This window comes from Anthonomus grandis, chromosome 2, assembly GCF_022605725.1.
Source record: "Anthonomus grandis grandis chromosome 2, icAntGran1.3, whole genome shotgun sequence".
Classification (NCBI taxonomy): Eukaryota; Metazoa; Arthropoda; class Insecta; order Coleoptera; family Curculionidae; genus Anthonomus; species Anthonomus grandis.
The window spans coordinates 37905620-37924178 of NC_065547.1; the positions used below are offsets into that span (position 1 = coordinate 37905620).

At 32.4% G+C, this 18559-nt stretch overlaps 1 protein-coding gene and 1 long non-coding RNA gene across 4 annotated transcripts; one reads left to right on the plus strand and one right to left on the minus strand.

The window, feature by feature from the left end:
• The first annotated feature begins 3256 nt into the window (after window positions 1–3256).
• On the plus strand, window positions 3257–16311 carry LOC126750346 (uncharacterized). Its single transcript, XR_007665690.1, has 2 exons — window positions 3257–3948; window positions 14382–16311. It is a non-coding gene; the product is annotated as an uncharacterized LOC126750346 (long non-coding RNA).
• Window positions 10468–17875, minus strand: LOC126750345 (TBC1 domain family member 13). 3 transcript variants are annotated; one of them, XM_050459923.1, is made up of 7 exons: window positions 17646–17875; window positions 17520–17593; window positions 17200–17467; window positions 11409–11562; window positions 11162–11360; window positions 10785–11094; window positions 10468–10727 (listed from the first exon to the last, which is right to left on the minus strand). In XM_050459923.1, exons 1-7 carry the CDS (start codon window positions 17660–17662, stop codon window positions 10598–10600), a joined length of 1152 nt encoding a protein of 383 aa, XP_050315880.1. In that variant the 5' UTR covers window positions 17663–17875; the 3' UTR covers window positions 10468–10597. The 3 variants fall into 3 exon arrangements, with proteins under 3 accessions (XP_050315880.1, XP_050315879.1, XP_050315881.1); XM_050459922.1 differs by having other exon boundaries at window positions 10785–11109; window positions 17646–17874; XM_050459924.1 differs by having other exon boundaries at window positions 10785–11109; window positions 17520–17586; window positions 17646–17873.
• Between the last annotated feature and the right edge of the window lie 684 nt (window positions 17876–18559).

Here is an 18559-nt window from a genome sequence, read left to right on the forward strand (position 1 = left end):
TAGTCAAGTCACATTAATCTAAATAAAAATTTTAAATAGTAAGGTTCGAATTTAAAAGCCTATTAATGGTATGTTGGTGCAATACAACCTGTTAACCAACAACCAACATTATGACTAAATAGGTTATTTGTAGCAAATAGCCGATCCCTTACAAGGTGATCCAGGCTCAGTGTCAAAAACAATTATGTCGATGCTCGACTCAAATGAAAACCCTTAGGTTAATATTAATAGATTTAGCAAGAACCTCTTAACATTTTTGTTTTACATAAAAGAAAATAAACCCAAAAAATTCAAATGACTAAATCAACCCCCAACCCTAAATCAAACCGTTCAATAAGAGAAAAATAAAATAAAATGTGCAAAAACTTGCGTGTCCTCTAATCTCTCGTGTATTTTGGCTAAGGTAGCTTAACTCGACAGCTCTGGAACCAGTCAGCTACAACCAGGGTAACGACCACATGGGCAAGTCGATTTCAGGCAAGTTCCAATCCAAAATCGCAGAGCCACAGTACAATGCTCAGTCCAGGCTGTGTTGAGGCTCACTTCAGCCGGTTGCCAACAGTGTTGGGATGACCAGAAGAAACCAGGGAATAGGAAGAGACCAGAGAATAGAGGAGAGAATGAGAAAAAGGAGAGGCCTCTAAGGTGGTGAGCGAGGCCTAGAGTCTCGTTTTGTGGTGAGAAAATTTCAAAATCACATAAATGGTGTGGGAGCAGCCAAATCCAAAAATATCAGGTCAATCCGAAATCCTCTCGGCTACAACTTCCCACTAGACGTTAATCAAATTAAACCCCAAAACTTGGGAGGAATATTTTTCCATTCAACCGAATTCCCGGCAAGATGAACTTAAATTTTCCTTAAAACCACAAAATGACAAATGTCGACTGTTCTTTCTGATAACGGGATGGCTACAGGCTGGACAAGGAACTGACAGACAGTGACAGGTGACACTAGCAGTGAACTTGTCACTCTCTCTCTTCGACACGATCTGACCCTGCCTCTTGGTGCAAACTACGCGGAGCCTCACTCTATCAAAATAGAAATTCCGCAATACCACAGTAAAATGATACTGCTCGGATACTTAAACATGGAAAACTAGCAACATTTTCCCAACGGAGCTACGAAATTCCAATTTTCCTCTTACGTCGCTCTGCCTAATTTATGACGCTCCGTCATCTGCCAAATGGAAACCAAACTTTAATGGAAAACAGCAACGTTGCCAAACCTCCACAACAACAAGTATGTCAATAGTCATTACTGTCAATCGGCTAGTAGGGTTAGAAACCAGATGTCAAGGCACATTTAGTTACTAAAACTTAACCTGAAGAATTGAAGGGAAATATAGCAAGCAAAACTGGGAAGGCCAATTTCAAATCAATTAGGATACCTTGCCCAACATGATTCCGCTATAGAAGAAAGTATTTGTAAGTTTTCCTACACTAACGGATCACCATCTAAAAGGTCTTATTTACTCCACTCATAGCGCAATCTGTGGCACAACAGCACCCTCTAGAAGTCCCTCCATACCCCAGACATATACCGGCCTCATAGAAACTCTTGACAAACAAACCAAAGGTCAGAAAGTTCCCAACACCAGGTACATGAATAGGGACTAAGGAAACATAATACGACTAACTCCACAGAGGTGTGCTGACAGGATAGGGGATTATAAATACATTCCTAAAAATAATCAAACCCCCAAAGCCTAAAAAAAATAAATTGCAGTACTATCAAACCCCAAATTCCATTTATAAAACTGTTAATCACACAACCCTTTCAAGCCGATATCAAAACCCATAAACTTTTGCCCGAATTTATATGAAATCTCATGTTACATGCTTAGGGCAAAATCTGCATGTAACAAGAACACGAATTTTTAACTATAGACTTACCAGAGCTAGAAGATTCGTTGAATGTACTTTTGGCATTCTGGCCAATAAATGGAGAGTATTTCACAATGTTATTTTGATTCACCCAGATTTTGCTGTACAAATTATAAAACCAGCATGTGTACTTCATAATTTTGTCAGAAGACGTGATGGTTATCAGTTTGAAGACTCTTTATCGTGCAATTTAGATGATATTGCTGTAACGGGTACTGGTGGAAATAGGCAAACTGCTAACGCTGTTAGAGATTTCTTTGCGAATTATTTTATCACCCCTGAAGGAGCTGTTCAGTGGCAGCAACATATTATTTGTTATTTAGTTATTGTATAACATTTTTACCAATAAAACATGACACTTCAATACTAAAATGTTTTCACTTACCTTTCTCCGTTTTTTCTGCTGCATCCAAAGAATCCCAGTCAAGAAACATTTCGACGCAAATCTCCTGCCAACATTTTATTTTCTCATCTCTGTTATGATATTTTGCATCCGATATCTTCCACAAACATGGTCTCGCTTCCACTAAAGAAATGAACCTCTCTGTGTCGAACATTACTTACTACTGAATTTCCAACCGTCTGTGTCTTTTAATTTCGCGGCAGTGCCGCAAGTATGAACCGGTCGGTATAAAAGAATGCACTCTATACTTGCGGCGACGTCGCTTCTCGCGGCATCGACTGATCGAAGCATCATACTGCGACCAACTGGCGACGAGCCGCGGCATAGTCGCAAGTATGACTTTACTTATAACAATATATTACGTGTTACATATTTAGCGGCGTTACCGCCGCGACCACGCCACGCGACTTGCCGCAAGTATGTCGCCGGCCTAAGTAACATGAACGGCAAGATAACACAGAAAATTTCATAACCTCATTTTCATAACCTCATTCTGCGTAGATTATTTATATTTATATTTTCGCGTTTTCCAGTGCGTTCTAACAAATAAATTACATTTTCTCTAGCTAAACCTAACATCATCTGATAAATTAAGTAAAACGATAGCAATATGGCACAAGGAAAAATGAAAGTCAAGGCAAAACCACCTGCCAATTCAAAAAAGCCCCAGAAGAAAGGCTCTGCAGCTACAAGAAGAGCGAGTAAGTCAAATTTATTTGCGTTTGTTTATACAAAAATATACGTTCATATCAATTCTGGTAGATGCACCTATGAAGCCAAAGCACAAATTCCAAGAGAGCCACAAACTGAAGCAAATAATCACAAAAACTGTTAACAAAGCAGTTGAGGATGACATTAGGAATAAAGCTGGAGGTTCTAAGCTAAATTTGTCAAAGGCACAACAGGCTGTTGCAAATTATAATACAGATAGTAATACTGCTACTACCAAAGAGAGGGCTTCTAACAGTTAATAATTCAAATTGTAAATCATTTGTAAATATACTTTTTAATATTTTTATTTCATTATAATACAATGCAAGAGTAATAGGTTGGTCTTTAATATCTCCAAGACCAAGATTTTATCATTTAAGAGATCCATTGCAGACATAACCTGAAAAATTTTCAACTGGATAATAAAGATAGTTATAAGTTTTTGGGGGTATTTATTTGTATGATACTAGATTGAAGTTTGAGGAACATATTCAGAATGTATCTGGCTTCTGCTTGCTATGCTATAGTAACCAGAATTAACTTAGGCCAGGTTATAGCAAAAGGGATATATTTTGCCCTGATCGAATCACACTTGAGATATGGCATTCAATTCTGAGGGTTTATAAACAGTAAACTTGTTGAATCTATCTTTATTTTCCAGAAGAGAGCTTTGCAATATTTGTATAAGGTTGGGCATAGGGAGCATTGTAGGCCTCTGTTTATTCAGGAGAAGATCCTTACTGTTACCTGCATTTTTATTCTTATGACAGTGGATATGATCCACGAAAAATATAAACTCACTTTTGATAATGCAGCAAGAGTAACAAGATTTAACAGTAATAATTTGGGATTGCACATTCCAAGAACTGCCTTAACAAAAAATTCCATTGTATGTGAAGGAAGAAAAAGGTTTAACCACTTGCCTTTGGAAGTCAAAAGCTTAGAGAGAGGTATGTACTCGATAAGCAAGTTAAAGAACTACTCTTGGATAAACCATATTACTCTCTTGAAGAATTTTATTGTGATAGGTTGATTTTTTTTCTTAATTTTTTTTTATCCACAGCTTGTAAATCATAACATAATGAGCTCTTTATACAATAAAGCAATTTCTGATTTGATATTGTTAGAATATAATTTTTGCAAATGTCTGGAGCACACTATCACAGATCCTAAAATATGTTAGTATGTCTATTGGGTAATTTTTTATGACACTCCTGGCTAAAAATCCTGTTGGGCTAGACAGAAACCACATATAGAGCATTTGTTGATATTGTACAGCTTTTGAGAAATTTGATGGCTTAATTACTCTTGCTTTTTTTCCTTATTTGTATTTATTTATTTGAATGGCACAGCCAATTTTCAAGAATATAATAAAATACATAATAATAACAATAAGTGGCAAAGAATATATCAATAAAATAAAAGTAAACATAACTATAGCAAAAATACAAAAACGTAGTGTTGCCCTATAGGCAACTTCAGCACTTTAGTTTCTTAAGTTTTAGTTTAAATGAATTAAAAGATCTTTCTATGAAGGGGTCAAGGTTAAGCTCATTAAATGCAGTCATTAGAATTATTCTGGTGATTAGAGAAACAAATTGATAATTAGCATGATCGTAAAACGAAACATAGCAGGATTCGGACATATTTTATTAATATTGATATTGAATGGTACATTTTTCAAAATATCAGAGCAATAAAAAAGTCCATTTATTATTTTATAAAATGTGAATAAATCTGATCAAGTCCTCCTTGCTTTAAGACTATGGATGTTAAATATATCCTTTATTATATAATAATTATTATGAAAATTCTGGTAAATTTTACTATCAACCTTGAAGGCTAGGGAACAAATAAATGCTTTTTGAATGGCTTCAATTAACACATGGTTAGAGTAAAAAGGCGGCCTTACGGTGAGACATATTCAAGCTCGAAACAGACAATTGAATAGTAGAGCATCTTGAAACAAAAGACATACAAGTTACACACAACAAAACCAAGATTATGCATACCTTCATTGACAATCTCTTCATAATAAGGCATAAATATCAATTTCCTGTCCAGTAACACACCCAAGTCTCTAATAATACTAACAGGTTTAACAACTAAGCGATTTATTTAATCATTTAATTATGCACATCTAATCTTAGAGAATGGCCAAAAAAATGCTTATATTAAGCTCCAAACCAATATTTATTAACCATAAAAAAACACTATCAATATCAGCATGTAAAAGTTACGCATCAATTGCGAATTGTATCTCCTAATTGTATGATTTTAGGACAACTGCAAATAATAAAAATTCCGAGTGTTCTATAACACAACAAAAATCATTAATAAAGAAAATGAATAATAAAATGTTGGTTGATCAGTTTTATGAGATCCTTTGAATGTTGATTGATATATTTATTCCATGAAAGGGGTATCGCACATCGACGTTTAAAGTGTGTTTTAGTTCTCAACTCCGTAAATTAATTGTTAACAAAAAGCAAGCTCATAAAAAATTTAAAGAAAATAGAAATCAAGCTGAATATATTCATTTTTCAAACCCAAGAAAAGAATGTAAGAAGTTGCATAAGACCTGTCTTCACCAAACATATGAATAAAATTGAAAATAACTTGTATGACAATCATTATTTCTGGTTATACATTAATTGTAAGAAGAAGGGTGGTGGATCTTCCACAGAGAAAATCTTATGAAGATAGAGCTGGTGACACACTAACCCCACCCATCTCAGATATAAAACAAATCAGACACAGGCTGTTTTCCAACCCTTTGGAAGAGGAGCTTTTGAAAACCAATATTCAAATTGGTTCTAGGCAGGCGGCTACTAACCAGCAGTTTGTAATCAGTCAAAGATATATAAATTACTAGACTTCTTAGTCAGCAAAAGACTATTTCTTGGTCTTTTCGAAATCTTATTAATCCAGAGCCGTTCGGTTTTGTTAAGGGTGACTTAAAGAACTTATTCGAACTTGCTTATATTTGTTAATTTCATTTTTAACAGTTTGGAAAGCGGCCTTCAGGTTGATTCGGTCTATGCGGATTTGCCAAAGCGTTTGATCGGGTAATCATGTTGTGCTTCGTGGCAAACTTAATGATTTCGGGGTTTTGGATCCTTTTCTTTCCTGCATCTGATTATATAACAGGTAGTAGGTGATGGGAGGGTTTCTTTTTGAGGAGATAGAGGTTGCTTCTGGGGTGCCTCAGGGTTCTCATTGCAGTGCCGTACTTTTTTGCACTTTCCTGAGGAATTTAGGTCAGAGAATTAAAACCAGAAGTTCTTAATGGTTTGCTGGATGATGTGAAGCTTTTCAGTGAAATTAGGTCCCTCAATGATGCTATTGGGCTCCAAAAAGACCTTAGTGTCTTTCAACAAATCAACTTTGTGTACTATGTGGATGATACTCCACCCAATGTTAAAATAGAGACCTCTGATCTTGGCGTCCTGATAAATTCTAAGATTTTTTTCTAGTTAAATTATTTCAAAGGCAATGAAGGTATTGGGAATTATCCAAAGATTTTCGACCGATTTTTTAACATTTACATTTAAGAGGTTTTACTGTTCTCTTGTACGTCCCATTTTGGAATACTGTTCGGTCTTAGGTCCATCATATAGAAAAAGAACAGAATATTTTTTTAAGAGTTGTGGCTTTCAGGTCTGGTTATCAAAAAGAGGAATATGACTAGCTGAGTAATAATTTGGCTAATCAGATAAATTTCTTTGACTCCAGGGTTACAAATATACCAGAAAAAAATTGAATTTCTTCAAATCTTTCTACTGATGTTATGTATATGCAGCAATTGAAAAAGATTTGACAAATATGATCAATCCACTTCAAAAAATGATATTGTTTAGCCAAAATACAGCAAACTACTAATATTTTTACACAAATTTATTAAATGATCAAAATCTTAAAATTAACGTTGGCAAAATCATATAAATTCCTTTTCCAATGAATAGAGGAGGAAATAGTGACTTTTTATATGTCCATGACTGATATAAAGGTTTATGTCTAAAATGGTAATGGAAGATGCAAATTAGTGATCGACCGATACCGATATATCGGCTAATATAATAGATATAAACATATCGGCCGATGTGTAAAAAACAACCGTAGCAGTTTAAAACATTTTATTTTTTTATTTTTAAATTTAAAGTATAATTCAAACAACTAAATCTCAAGAAATTATGGTAGATATAATATGAAATAGAGGCATTTAATATGAATAATGTAGTTTAGACTTTAGGGAGTTTAGGCAAATTATCATGTAAAAATATTAGTGTCTCGGTTGTTTCTGGATTCAGCCGATTGCTTTTCGCCAAATTTACGGTTCCAGCTTCTGAAAACATTTGCTCACTTGCAACACTGCCAACTGGTGCAGATAAATATATAAGAGCTTGATTATATAATAATAGTACAACTTCTCGTTTTTCTTGCCACCAAGAAATAGGATTCGCTTTTCTTTCAAGAAGAGGATGTTTTTTATATTCTGCAATTTCAGCATTCACTTCTTCACCAATGGATGCTCTAGAAGATGATTTTGTGTCACAAGATGTTGTTGGAATGGTTTTTGTTGTTGTAGAGCTCATCCCTTCTCCGGCAAATTCTTCGTACACTTCCCAAAACAGATTTTGGCCAGATCTAGACTCAGGTTCAGAAGTTCGAGCATACTTAGCAAGTGGTTTGTCATCATCACTATCAATTTCAATCAAATTTGTAATGTCTTCAAATGGCTTTAACAAATTTAAAACGCTTCCAACTAATTCCCATTCGGAAAATGTCAAGTCTGTAAGAGTCCCATGATCCAAAATATATAAATTTACCGCTTGTTTTTGTTCAAGTAGGCGAGAGAGTAGATAAAATGAGGAATTCCAACATGTTTGTACATCCTGGAAAAGTTTGTGTTTGGGAAGGTTTAGTTGTTATTGAAGTTTACTTAGTTTATCGCAAGCAGTTTGAGAGTGATTAAAATGCAAAACGATTTTTCTTGATTTTGCTATTAAATCACTGGCTGCACGTTGACTTCCTATAGCATCCTGTATTACAAGTTGTAAAGAATGAATGAAGCATGCTTCATAATTTACTTTTGCCTTAACAATTCCTCATATTGGCAGCATTGTCTGCTAATACTAAGTGAATATGTTCCGTTTTTATATTCCATTCTTGTAACAAAGAATGAAATGCTTCAGCTATGGCGTCTCCTGTATGAGATCCTGAAAACTACTTGCAGGCAAGTGAAAAATGGGATCTCTGGTTTAAACTTAAACATGTTTTTTCAAAAAAATGGATTGTGAGAGACAAAAAAGAACTGTTTGTATATTTGCACGTCCAAATATCTGTAGTAAAAGATGCTTTTTCCAACATATTTGAAATTTTTTGAGTCACTTGTACTTTACATCTTGAGTAAATATCTGGTACAACTTTTGCTCAGAAGTATCTGTCAGAAGGAATTTGATAATTTGGAATTGCTGTCTTCAGTAACCGAGTAAAGCCACCATCTGATACAATGCTGAATGGCTGATTATCTAATCATATCATTTCACCTATAAGGTAGTGAAACTCCTTTGCTTTGGATGAATTGATGTCCCACTTTTGCATTTGCTTGAAAGAGTCAGCCAGTGAGACTTGCAATAGTTTAGAGTTAGAAGTAGAAGTACTTCTAGAAGGTCCAGCCGTTTCTAAAAAAAAACAATAGACTCAGGGTGATCAAAAAATCAAAATGTTGAAATAAACGGGAATATTATTTGTTTTTAAATAAAATCGGATCGTAGGTATTAATAAAACGATTTAAAGTGATGAAAAAGGAAATTTTTCTCCCTCCTACACAAATTTCTTTAATTTCCTCAAATTCCCAACAATATACTAAATTCTCCACATTTTTAGCAAAAAATCTTTAGGTGGTTTGCCCCTGGAGGTAATTTTTGTATGCAAATTCCCTTAAAATTCCTAGATTTTTAGCAAAAATTTCCTGGGTGGTTTGCCCCTCATTTCAATTCTAATATAATTCTGAATAAGCAGGTGTTTGTAAATTTTTTATAAGTTGAACCGGAAAATAAAAATTTAGTACTAACCTGAGCTTGAATCAGTCCCTTTCAATTTATAATATTCTTGAGGGTGTTTTTTTCTCTAAATGGTATTTCATGTTTGAGGTATTCGCCGATTTTCCCACTCCCCCCAATGAAATGGTTATGTCAAACAATTTACATTTTGCGGTGGATTTCTTATCTGCTGGGGATAATTTATTCTTGATGAAATATTTCCAATAAATACTTTTTCCTTCCATTTCGCTACTTTCCACTTCACCAAACTCCAATAAATAATATGTCTTTGTTAAAAAATAACTAAATTACGCCAAGAAATAAGCGATCTGCTTTAAGAATGTAAATACTGAATGCACCGCGTCGGCACTAAACGCACGGGACACGGGATTCACCGAAAAATCAAGGGAATTTACCAACGACTTTGAGCTGAGCCGCATAAATTACCGCCTGTTGCTGTGTTGCCAAAGTGCATTTTTTGTTTTTATTTTTATGATTTTAAATTGAACGTTAAAGAACTATAAATTATATTACAGAATATTCAGATTTTAGACATTAATAATGTTATCAATTAAAAAAAGGCCGATATGCCGATATATATCGTTATCGGCCGAGACTTTATCGGTATCAGCTAAAAAAGTCATATCGGTCGATCACTAATGCAAATGTATAGGGATCATATCCGATACACAAACACATGAAGTGTTTGTATTGGTAAAGTTATCTAAAATAAGTTATTGAGAAGATTCACAAAAAATATACAAGTTTTATCTTTGGATGAATGAGTTTTAACTTATAGCTTAAGAATAATAAATGTAAGCAATTAACAATACATAGTGTTTTAATAAGGTCAGTAAATACATAAATTATTACATGCTTATTTAACAGCTTTATACAGCCATATCAAGTTTATATTTATTTCAAAAATCTTCAATTATTATTATGAGCAGATATTGCAATAAAATTGTGTGATAATTTTTTCTCATATTAGCAACATAAAACGGATGTTTTTATAGTGGATATTTTAATTAGTTTGACTTATGCTGTTTCTGTAATGTATTAATATTGATGAGATGATTATTATGTTATTATAATACATAATTTCTATGTAACCGCATTTGTTGTTATTTAATACTTTATATTATAATAGTTTAGGACAGAACAAGCAAAAAAAGAAATATCATAACGGGAGGTAACAACCAATTCCAACCAAGCTCTAGTACCTCCAGTTTTAGAGAAAAAAATAAAGCATCTAAAATAACGCAGCCTGTTTTACACTCTTAAATCGAGTCAATATGATTTTAATTGTCAATATTAAATATTTTGCTAGTATGTCAAATTTCCTGTCAAAGTCTTTCAACTATATATATCATGTATATCTGACACCTACCGCCAATTTTAATTAAGTAAAATAAAACAATAGCATAGTTTTAGATATAGAAAAAATGCTATAATATAAAGATTAAACATGAAATTATCACATGCGGTTTACTTATAAAAATAAAAACTTAGTACTTATATACTGATGACTCCTATAACAATATTTGAGTGAATATTAAAAAATGTGCATCTTCGACAGCTCAACTGCTTTGGAAAGAATAGTTTGGACATCCATAGGTGGGAAGTTCTGGAGTAGCTTAATATTAGCCGAAAAATCTCCATTTAATAATTGTTTTCTTAATATTCTGCAAAAAATAAGAATTAATTACTTTTATTAGACTCACACTTTTCTATAGTCTTACACAATCATAGCACAGCAAACATAAATAAGAAAGTCAAAACGGTTTTCGTCGGAAAACAGCGAGTCCCATATCCTAAGAACATCAGGCAAGGGAAACTCTTGAGATAATAGAAGAGTAATCCATCTAAAGCTATAATATTGGGGTTTCATATCTAACTGTTGAAACCTCAGCCAGACATCCAGGTCATTATTCTTTAAACGATTGAGCATAGTATTCATCATTGTATTAATCCCATGATCAGTTTCATCCAGGGTTTTTATAAAAAAATCTCGGATTTCGGACATTAGGTTTGTGAAACAAAAAAAACTATCTGCTTCAGCAAATTCTATAAATCAAACTAAGACAGAACGACGTTTAAAACAAAAATCATGTTGTACCTTTATAACTAACATCTGGGTCTGAGGCAAATGCATGGTAAATAGGCCCAATAATTTCATTCATCCCCTGAACGTAGCCTTGTCCGGGATTCAATTTGGCATATAGAAACAATATCCTTTCTACAACCTCCCAGTGAGCCTCTTTTCCTTCCTCCATGGGGGCATAGTCTTCTGGGGCCTTTTTTACTGAGAGAGCTATCTAAAAGGTAATTATTAGAAACTCACAGGGACTCTAAGTATAACATACTTTTGTTATTCCCAAGCCTTTCCTTTCAACATTAGCACAGTTTAGGACGCGTCTTTGAACTCTTGTATGAAGCCTTTTAACGTCATTACTGTTGACTATTTCTTCACATGGGTATTCGGTTGGTTGTTGAAAGAAAGAAATGTCTGGACATAATCTAGAATTAAACTGAGGTAAAATATAGCAACCACACTCAAATTGTAAAACTTGTACAGCATGAAATTGTCCAGCCAAAATATTGATTTGAGGGAATTTTCAGAAGTCTATAGAAAATTCTCAAAGCTTTTTGTAATAAAGTGAACTTTTACATTAATATACCCAGAAAATATTAAAAAATATGTATTTAAAATTTTGTAAGATGGTGATTTCTAATATTGGAATTACAGAATATTGCCATTATTTCTATGAAGAATTAATAAACAAAATTCAAATGTTCTCATCTTTCATTGTAAAAGTTAAGGTAAAAATGGATGCAGCTATTTTATCAAAGTTGAATTCTTATAAATTACCTCTTATTTCTGCAAACACAAAAAATAATATTGAAGGTGAAAAGGTTGATGATATAAACAAAAAATTTCCCTTAGGAATAAAAATTAACAGATTCAATTGATTTTTAAGTTTTTTAACACTCTTAAACCATCAAATAGGAGTATTAAAATTATCCAATTTGAATGGATTTAAAAAAAAAACCATATTACTTTTTTTCTTAGATGAATCAATTAGCAATATAAAACATCTGGGTAAGTTACAACTAAATGGAGATAATATAAAACTAAATAGAGAGCCAAAAAGCCATTAATAGTACATTTGATACTTGCTAGGTACAGATTTTTATATCTATAAAGAAAAACTGCATATTTTTTCATTTACAGAAATTGTGCTATATATTTTTACACTTGGATTTTATGGTCAATTCTAAGTATTTTTTAATTAGGTTTCATTTAAAAAGTCCCATTTTCTGCTTACTTAAGAAAAAAAATTAAACTAATTTAACATGGCTTAATTTTTCCATACTAGTAGCTAGCACATTCATTTCTCTTTAACCTATTATAAAATTACTGAATTTTGAAACTTTGCTCTTTCTGCAAAGAAGCCAGAACTATTTTCATTTATTATAGAAAAAATCTAGTTGTAATAAGAATAAAGTAACAAAAATATATAATCACTAATAATTTAAATGCTCAATGTGTTCTCCATTATTTTCAAAGCAAAATTGGTATCCCCTTTGCAGCCTTTCCAAGCTTGTAGCTATAATTTCATTTTGTTGATTAATTTAGAAAAAAAAATAACAAAAGACCACCAAATGATTCTTTAATGAAGTTAATGGATTAAATTGGATATTTCAGTCCTAAAACTTCTGCACGTGGCAATGCCAAACGATCCAAGTCAAGGAGCTAATTTGTTGAACCAGTGGCAAGTGCAATAAAGAAGAGATTTATGTGTATGATGAAAGGTAAAGTTGATAATGTCTGTGAATGTCAAATTGTAGAACATAACATTTAAGTAGCTAAGAAGCTCAAAAAGTAACCTGATTGGATACTACAATCTTGAAGTAAAGGGTGGTTCAATTTCTCCAGTTATAGATTTTGAGGTTTAAATTCTGGTTGCATATGCACCAATCTGAAATAATTTCCAAATCCTCCTGAACGAGTAACCAGTCACAAATATTCATAGATAAAGGGATGTCATTAATAAATAAGACAAATATTAAAGGTTCTAAGGTACTACTTACTCTTTTGATTAGAATCCATTATACTGAATAAACTGTATCCTCATACCTAAATACAAATTGGAAACTATTTCAGATTGGTGCATATGCAACCTTGCAAAACAACCTTGCAAACATGTATAACATATTTTATGCACTTGACAGCAATGAAAGTCCTAGTATGCCAAGGTGCTTGATGTAATTATTGACAAAAAACTTACATTTAATCAACATATTTCCTATAATAGGTGATAATTTGAGACCCAAATTGAGGGTGAGATTCTTCTTTTTTACATAAATATTACTCTGAAGATGAGCAATGTATTATTTTTGCTTCACTGGCATTTTCTTGACACTTGCAATAGTATTCCTATAATTCGACGCCGTCACGACAAAAAGGCGTAAGTGCCAAAAAATCAAAATTGAGATTTTAATTGAAACGAATTCCTCTTTAAACGACTCATCTTTTGGTGTATTGAACGCAAGCGACAAAAAATTATATTTGCTCTAATTTGACCCTAAAGATTTGTAAGCGGCACTTTATGCCGATTTTCCATTAGTGATCCGTTTAACTCCCACGGTGAAACGTGCTCTTACGCCTGGTGCAAATTTTATACCATGGTAGGTATAAATAATTAGTATTTATGGGTTATTTTGACTGGATTTAACTTTATAAGGTGAATTGTCATATTGAAATGAACATTTGTTTTTAATATAGGTAAAAAAGCCCTTAATTGTTTTTTTGGCGGTTAACCGCCATTCTCCCATAACCAAGTAACACAAAGTTTAGATTAGTCTATCTGCTACAAAAGTTAAACTTCCGTTGTAAATTATTGCTTATTTTAATTAATGCAATATTAATTTTAATAATTACATAATGCACGCTAATGTTGTGCAAAAAATAGGTACATAATTTAACTTTAAAATTAAGTGAAGATGTGTCGCTTACGCCTTACGAAACCAAAATGTAAGATCATTAAATTTAGTAATAAAAAAATAATAGTACTATTTTGAATAATAATTATTATTAGTTATAATTTATTAGTATTATTAATAAGTATTAAAAAAAATATACTTAATTTAAACAATAAACTGTTATGATTGTTTTAAAAACAAAGTAACTATAAAAAATAAATAATTTTTATTTAGTTACACTTGTGTCATAAAAGATTTTTTAAAAGTTTTATACAGTATAGTTTTTTGTGTTATTTAACAAAAAAAATAATAATAATCCGCCTATGTTATAATAATAAGTATTTTTTTTTCAGATGTCTCGAAGTCGAAAAATGGTTAAAATGGCGCAAGAACAAGTAGTAATTGTACCAGAATCACCAAATAATAAGACTTTAGATGATACAAGAACCAATATTATCATATTTAATGTAGCTTTGCAACATGACATTCTCTTTGGGGAACAAGGAGAAGGTCCTGTAAATATTGTTAACTATATCTTAGGTGACCAAGATATTTCTTTTACTTCGTTCAATGTATTTCCGATAAGACTGAAAAATGTGAGACTGATGTTTTACTTGAAACTGACGAAACTGTGACTTAAACTTGTAGTAGTGTAAGATCACGTTTAGTAGACTATTCGGACTCAAACGATGAAGTTGCGTTGTATCCAGAGCAATTTAGTGACAAAATACCGGAAGATGAAAATAATCAAGAAAAAAAAAGGATGCAGGAGGACCATCAACCGAAAACAACAGTCCTTGTGACTCTGACGTATTATCTTCTACTAGCATGTCTTTTTCTGATGACAGTAACCAATCTAGTGCCGAATCTACCTCTAGCAGCAATTATTTAAAAGGAAGGAAGAAAAAAAAGGCAGAAAGTAAGTGCCTTGGAAACAAAAGACTGCGAAATTTAGGCGCGCCTCAAGTAATAGGTTGTATCTTTCAAGCGAAATTAGAAATGTACAAATCTGTTTAGAATGTACGAATCGGTAGTAAAGAGTCATGGAAATAAACCGATTAAACTCTCAGCGTATAGAAAAATTTTTAAAGAAAAATATAATATTGGAATACACAGACCTAAAAAAGATAAGTGTCTGAAATGTGAAAAATACAAGAATATTCCAGATGTTGAAAAAACTGATTCCGTAAAAGATGACTACTTAAAACACACCAAAGAAAAAGATGAAGCAAAACGGATTTTTCTTGCAGAGCAGGAAAAATGTTCGAAAGACGGGTTTCTTGTCGTGTCGTTTGACCTACAAAAAGTTCTTTCTACACCACATGGCCCAAGTATGATTTTCGGTTTTTCAAGGAAGTATGCCGTTTACAATTTTACAGTTTATGAAAGTAAATCAAAAGACGGAATATGTTATCTATGGGGCGAAAAGGACGGAAAGCGCGGTCTTAATGAGATTTGCACTAATTTATACACCTACTTACTTCAAGTTGATCGAGGTGGTAAGTTTTAATCACGGGCATACCTATATGCCAGTAGATAGTGTTCACGTCATTATTGAAAAATATACTGCATCCATGAACATTCAAGCACCCTCAGAATGGCCTACTGTCATTAGGAATGCTAGAAAGCGGCCTAAGCCATATGAGGTAGTTCAAATGAATTTTTCTGACTTTTTGGATTGGAAAGCAGTAACTTCTTTAAAAAAGATTAAGGCAACAGATGGTACCGAAATTAAAATAACAGATATAAAAAAGGCAAAGCTTTCCAAATTAGATTTAACTTGCATTGAGATTTCCACAAGATATGATTTAGAATCACAATTTTATAAAGTTGATTGGAGTTGTCGAAAATTACCTTGCCGCGCGTATACAAATGAATTACCAATTAATAAATCAAAATATCAAGGTCTGACAAATTTATGTAAAAAATTGTCTATTAAAAAGCATTATCATTCCAAATACTTTTCCCTTACTTGTAATAACAAAGTACCTGATGTGCTACCTGAAACGGATATGGAAGATAACAGCAAAGATTAATAGCTTATTCAGATTTACATACTTTTTCTATTTCGCTTTTTTTAAGTTTAGTTTCCAAAGAATGTTTTGTTTTTTTTATATAAAATATTTTTTTATGAAAAAATAATAATTTTTTAATGTTTTGCTATTTTCTATTTAGATATTTTACTTCCTTTTAGAAAGAATTTGATTTTATTTTTGTTTTTTAAATGTTTATGTTACTTATTTGTAATTTTTTTTTAATATTTTTAATAAAAACGATTGTTTATTATTGTTTTCTATTTTTCTAACTTTTCATCTAAGCGCCAAGAACTTTTTTTAATAAAATGGGCAAGGGAGTATCTACTGTCTTACTACCATTTTTAAACTATACACATTTTTTAGAGAAGGTGTAAGTCCAATTAGAAAGGCGTAAAGACCGTAATGATAGAAAAGATTTTATTAGAAAAGGCGTAAACAACAAAACAATAATTATAATGGAAAACTAAAATGTTTTTTACATTTTTTTAAATACAATTCTTCATTTTAAACAGCACTTTATCAGTTTGAAAACAATAAAACTTATCCAAGCATTTAGAACAAGCAGTATTAATTTTTCGGACCTCCTGTAAAATTTGCTGGTTGGCACTTACGCCTTTTTGTCGTGTCGGCGTCGACATTAAGAAAAACTAATATAAATTCTACTAATAGGTCAAAATGTCAATGACCTTGTGTGACTATTTCAGTGATCATGTATATCACCGGTATTTTATATTAATATATTTAATTACAGAATATAAGCTAAAAATGTGACTCTTTAAGAATTTGCCTTTTTAAAGATTAATAGTTAATTAATCCTTAACAACAATTAAAAACAGTTGGATATAGATATAATAATGTAGTTAAATACATTATTAGTGTGTAAAAGTGTTAAACAACACTTAAAACTGAATGTAATGTGTTGAATGAAATAACAAATAAACTGTTCTATTTAAAAAATGTGACATTTCTTGTGTAGATCTTTGGTTTTTCATGTAATTGTCTTTCATTACAGCCTTTTAAGTTCCCCAAGCTAAAATATATTTAACTATTTTCAGTTTCTTGAAAAATATTGGGAGTCAAAAAATATGACACTTTTCTGCTTAAATCAAACACCCTGTGCTAACAATGTGCTAACCTTCTAACATCCTTGTCAATTTGCAATAAAACTTCATTATCCTTAAAGAAAGTGGACCACTGACCATCAGGATTAATACTCAATGGGTGGTCCCCCATGGTAACATCCCCATTAGTCTCATTTTCCCCTGGCATAACAATTAATTCATCTATATACTGCTTATATAACTTTCTTTTTTCTGCGAGGACAGAGTCCCAGATATCTGTTTCTAGCGGGAGGTAGTTTAATAAAACTCTCCAGCAAAGAGGCCTCTTACTTTCTGGTATTCCTGTAAGTATTGAAGATTATTTAAAGAAAGGGGGCGGCTAATATTACCTTACCATAAAAAGATAGTTTCTTTAATGTGGTGATGTCTATGCGCTCTTGTTGGAGGATGAGATCAAATTCCTTCAGTCTGAAATGTTAATATTCATACCACAATATAATATATGAAATATTATAATTACCTTGCTTTGTAGGCCATATTTTTTACAATTATATATACCAGGGTACAATATTAAAATGATTGTTATTGTAAGAGCCGAATGTATGTTGATAACATAGGTTTATGTTTGTCATATATTCCCAGTAAATGAGTAAATGAACTTATTTATCATTATTATTTAATAAAGTTGATATTTTTAATTAATGAAAAAAAACTACAAAAAAGTAAACAAAATTGTTTTGATTGATAAGTTTGACATTGACAGTGGACGTAACACGTTAAGCGAACTTTCATTTCATTGGGGGTGAGTTTCTTCTTCTTCTTTCTTTCTTGTTGAGCCTACACATGAAAGGCATACTTAGGAAAGACATACATAGGATGTTTTCATGCCTTTCATGAGGTAGTCTCGTTTGTCCAATTTTTTCCTTTTTTTTCTCTTCTTGGCGAGTTTGTTAGAATTTTCTTGATGTCTATGGGTCCTAATGGTTCCTGTGTGGCTTGCAAGTAGTTTTCCTTGCATTAATTTTCCCTGAAGGCACAATTGAAGATAAGAGGCTTTAGTGTTCCTCTTGGTTCACAAATGCAGTTTGAGTTTTCTTTGTGATCATGTATTTTATTTAAGTTTTCTGGAGTGGTTCAGTACCCCGTTCTTATCCTTATGAGCGTAGTGATTTTTGTCCTGTTTGTATACTTGGCGTTATTAAACCATGTTTCCTTCGGTGGTGTAAGCTATATTTGTGCGCTGCCACCTTGTCCCTGTTTTCAGTTGTCGCGTATAACCGTTTTCTCCATAGTTTTTTTAATTAATTTAAGGAATCTTCAATGTTGAATTTTATTTGGTTATTCTGTCTTCCTTCTGCGGCAAGTTTGTCTGCTGTCTCATTTCCTTTTATTCCAGTGTGGCTCGGTATCCATATTAACTTGATGTCCCTGTTT

Coding starts and splice junctions, on each gene's coding strand:
- LOC126750345 (XM_050459922.1), bottom strand. Junction 11,361..11,408: donor AAGGCTTGGGAATAACAAAA/GTATGTTATACT, acceptor ATTACCTTTTAG/ATAGCTCTCTCAGTAAAAAA. Junction 10,728..10,784: donor GTTTGCTGTGCTATGATTGT/GTAAGACTATAG, acceptor TATTTTTTGCAG/AATATTAAGAAAACAATTAT.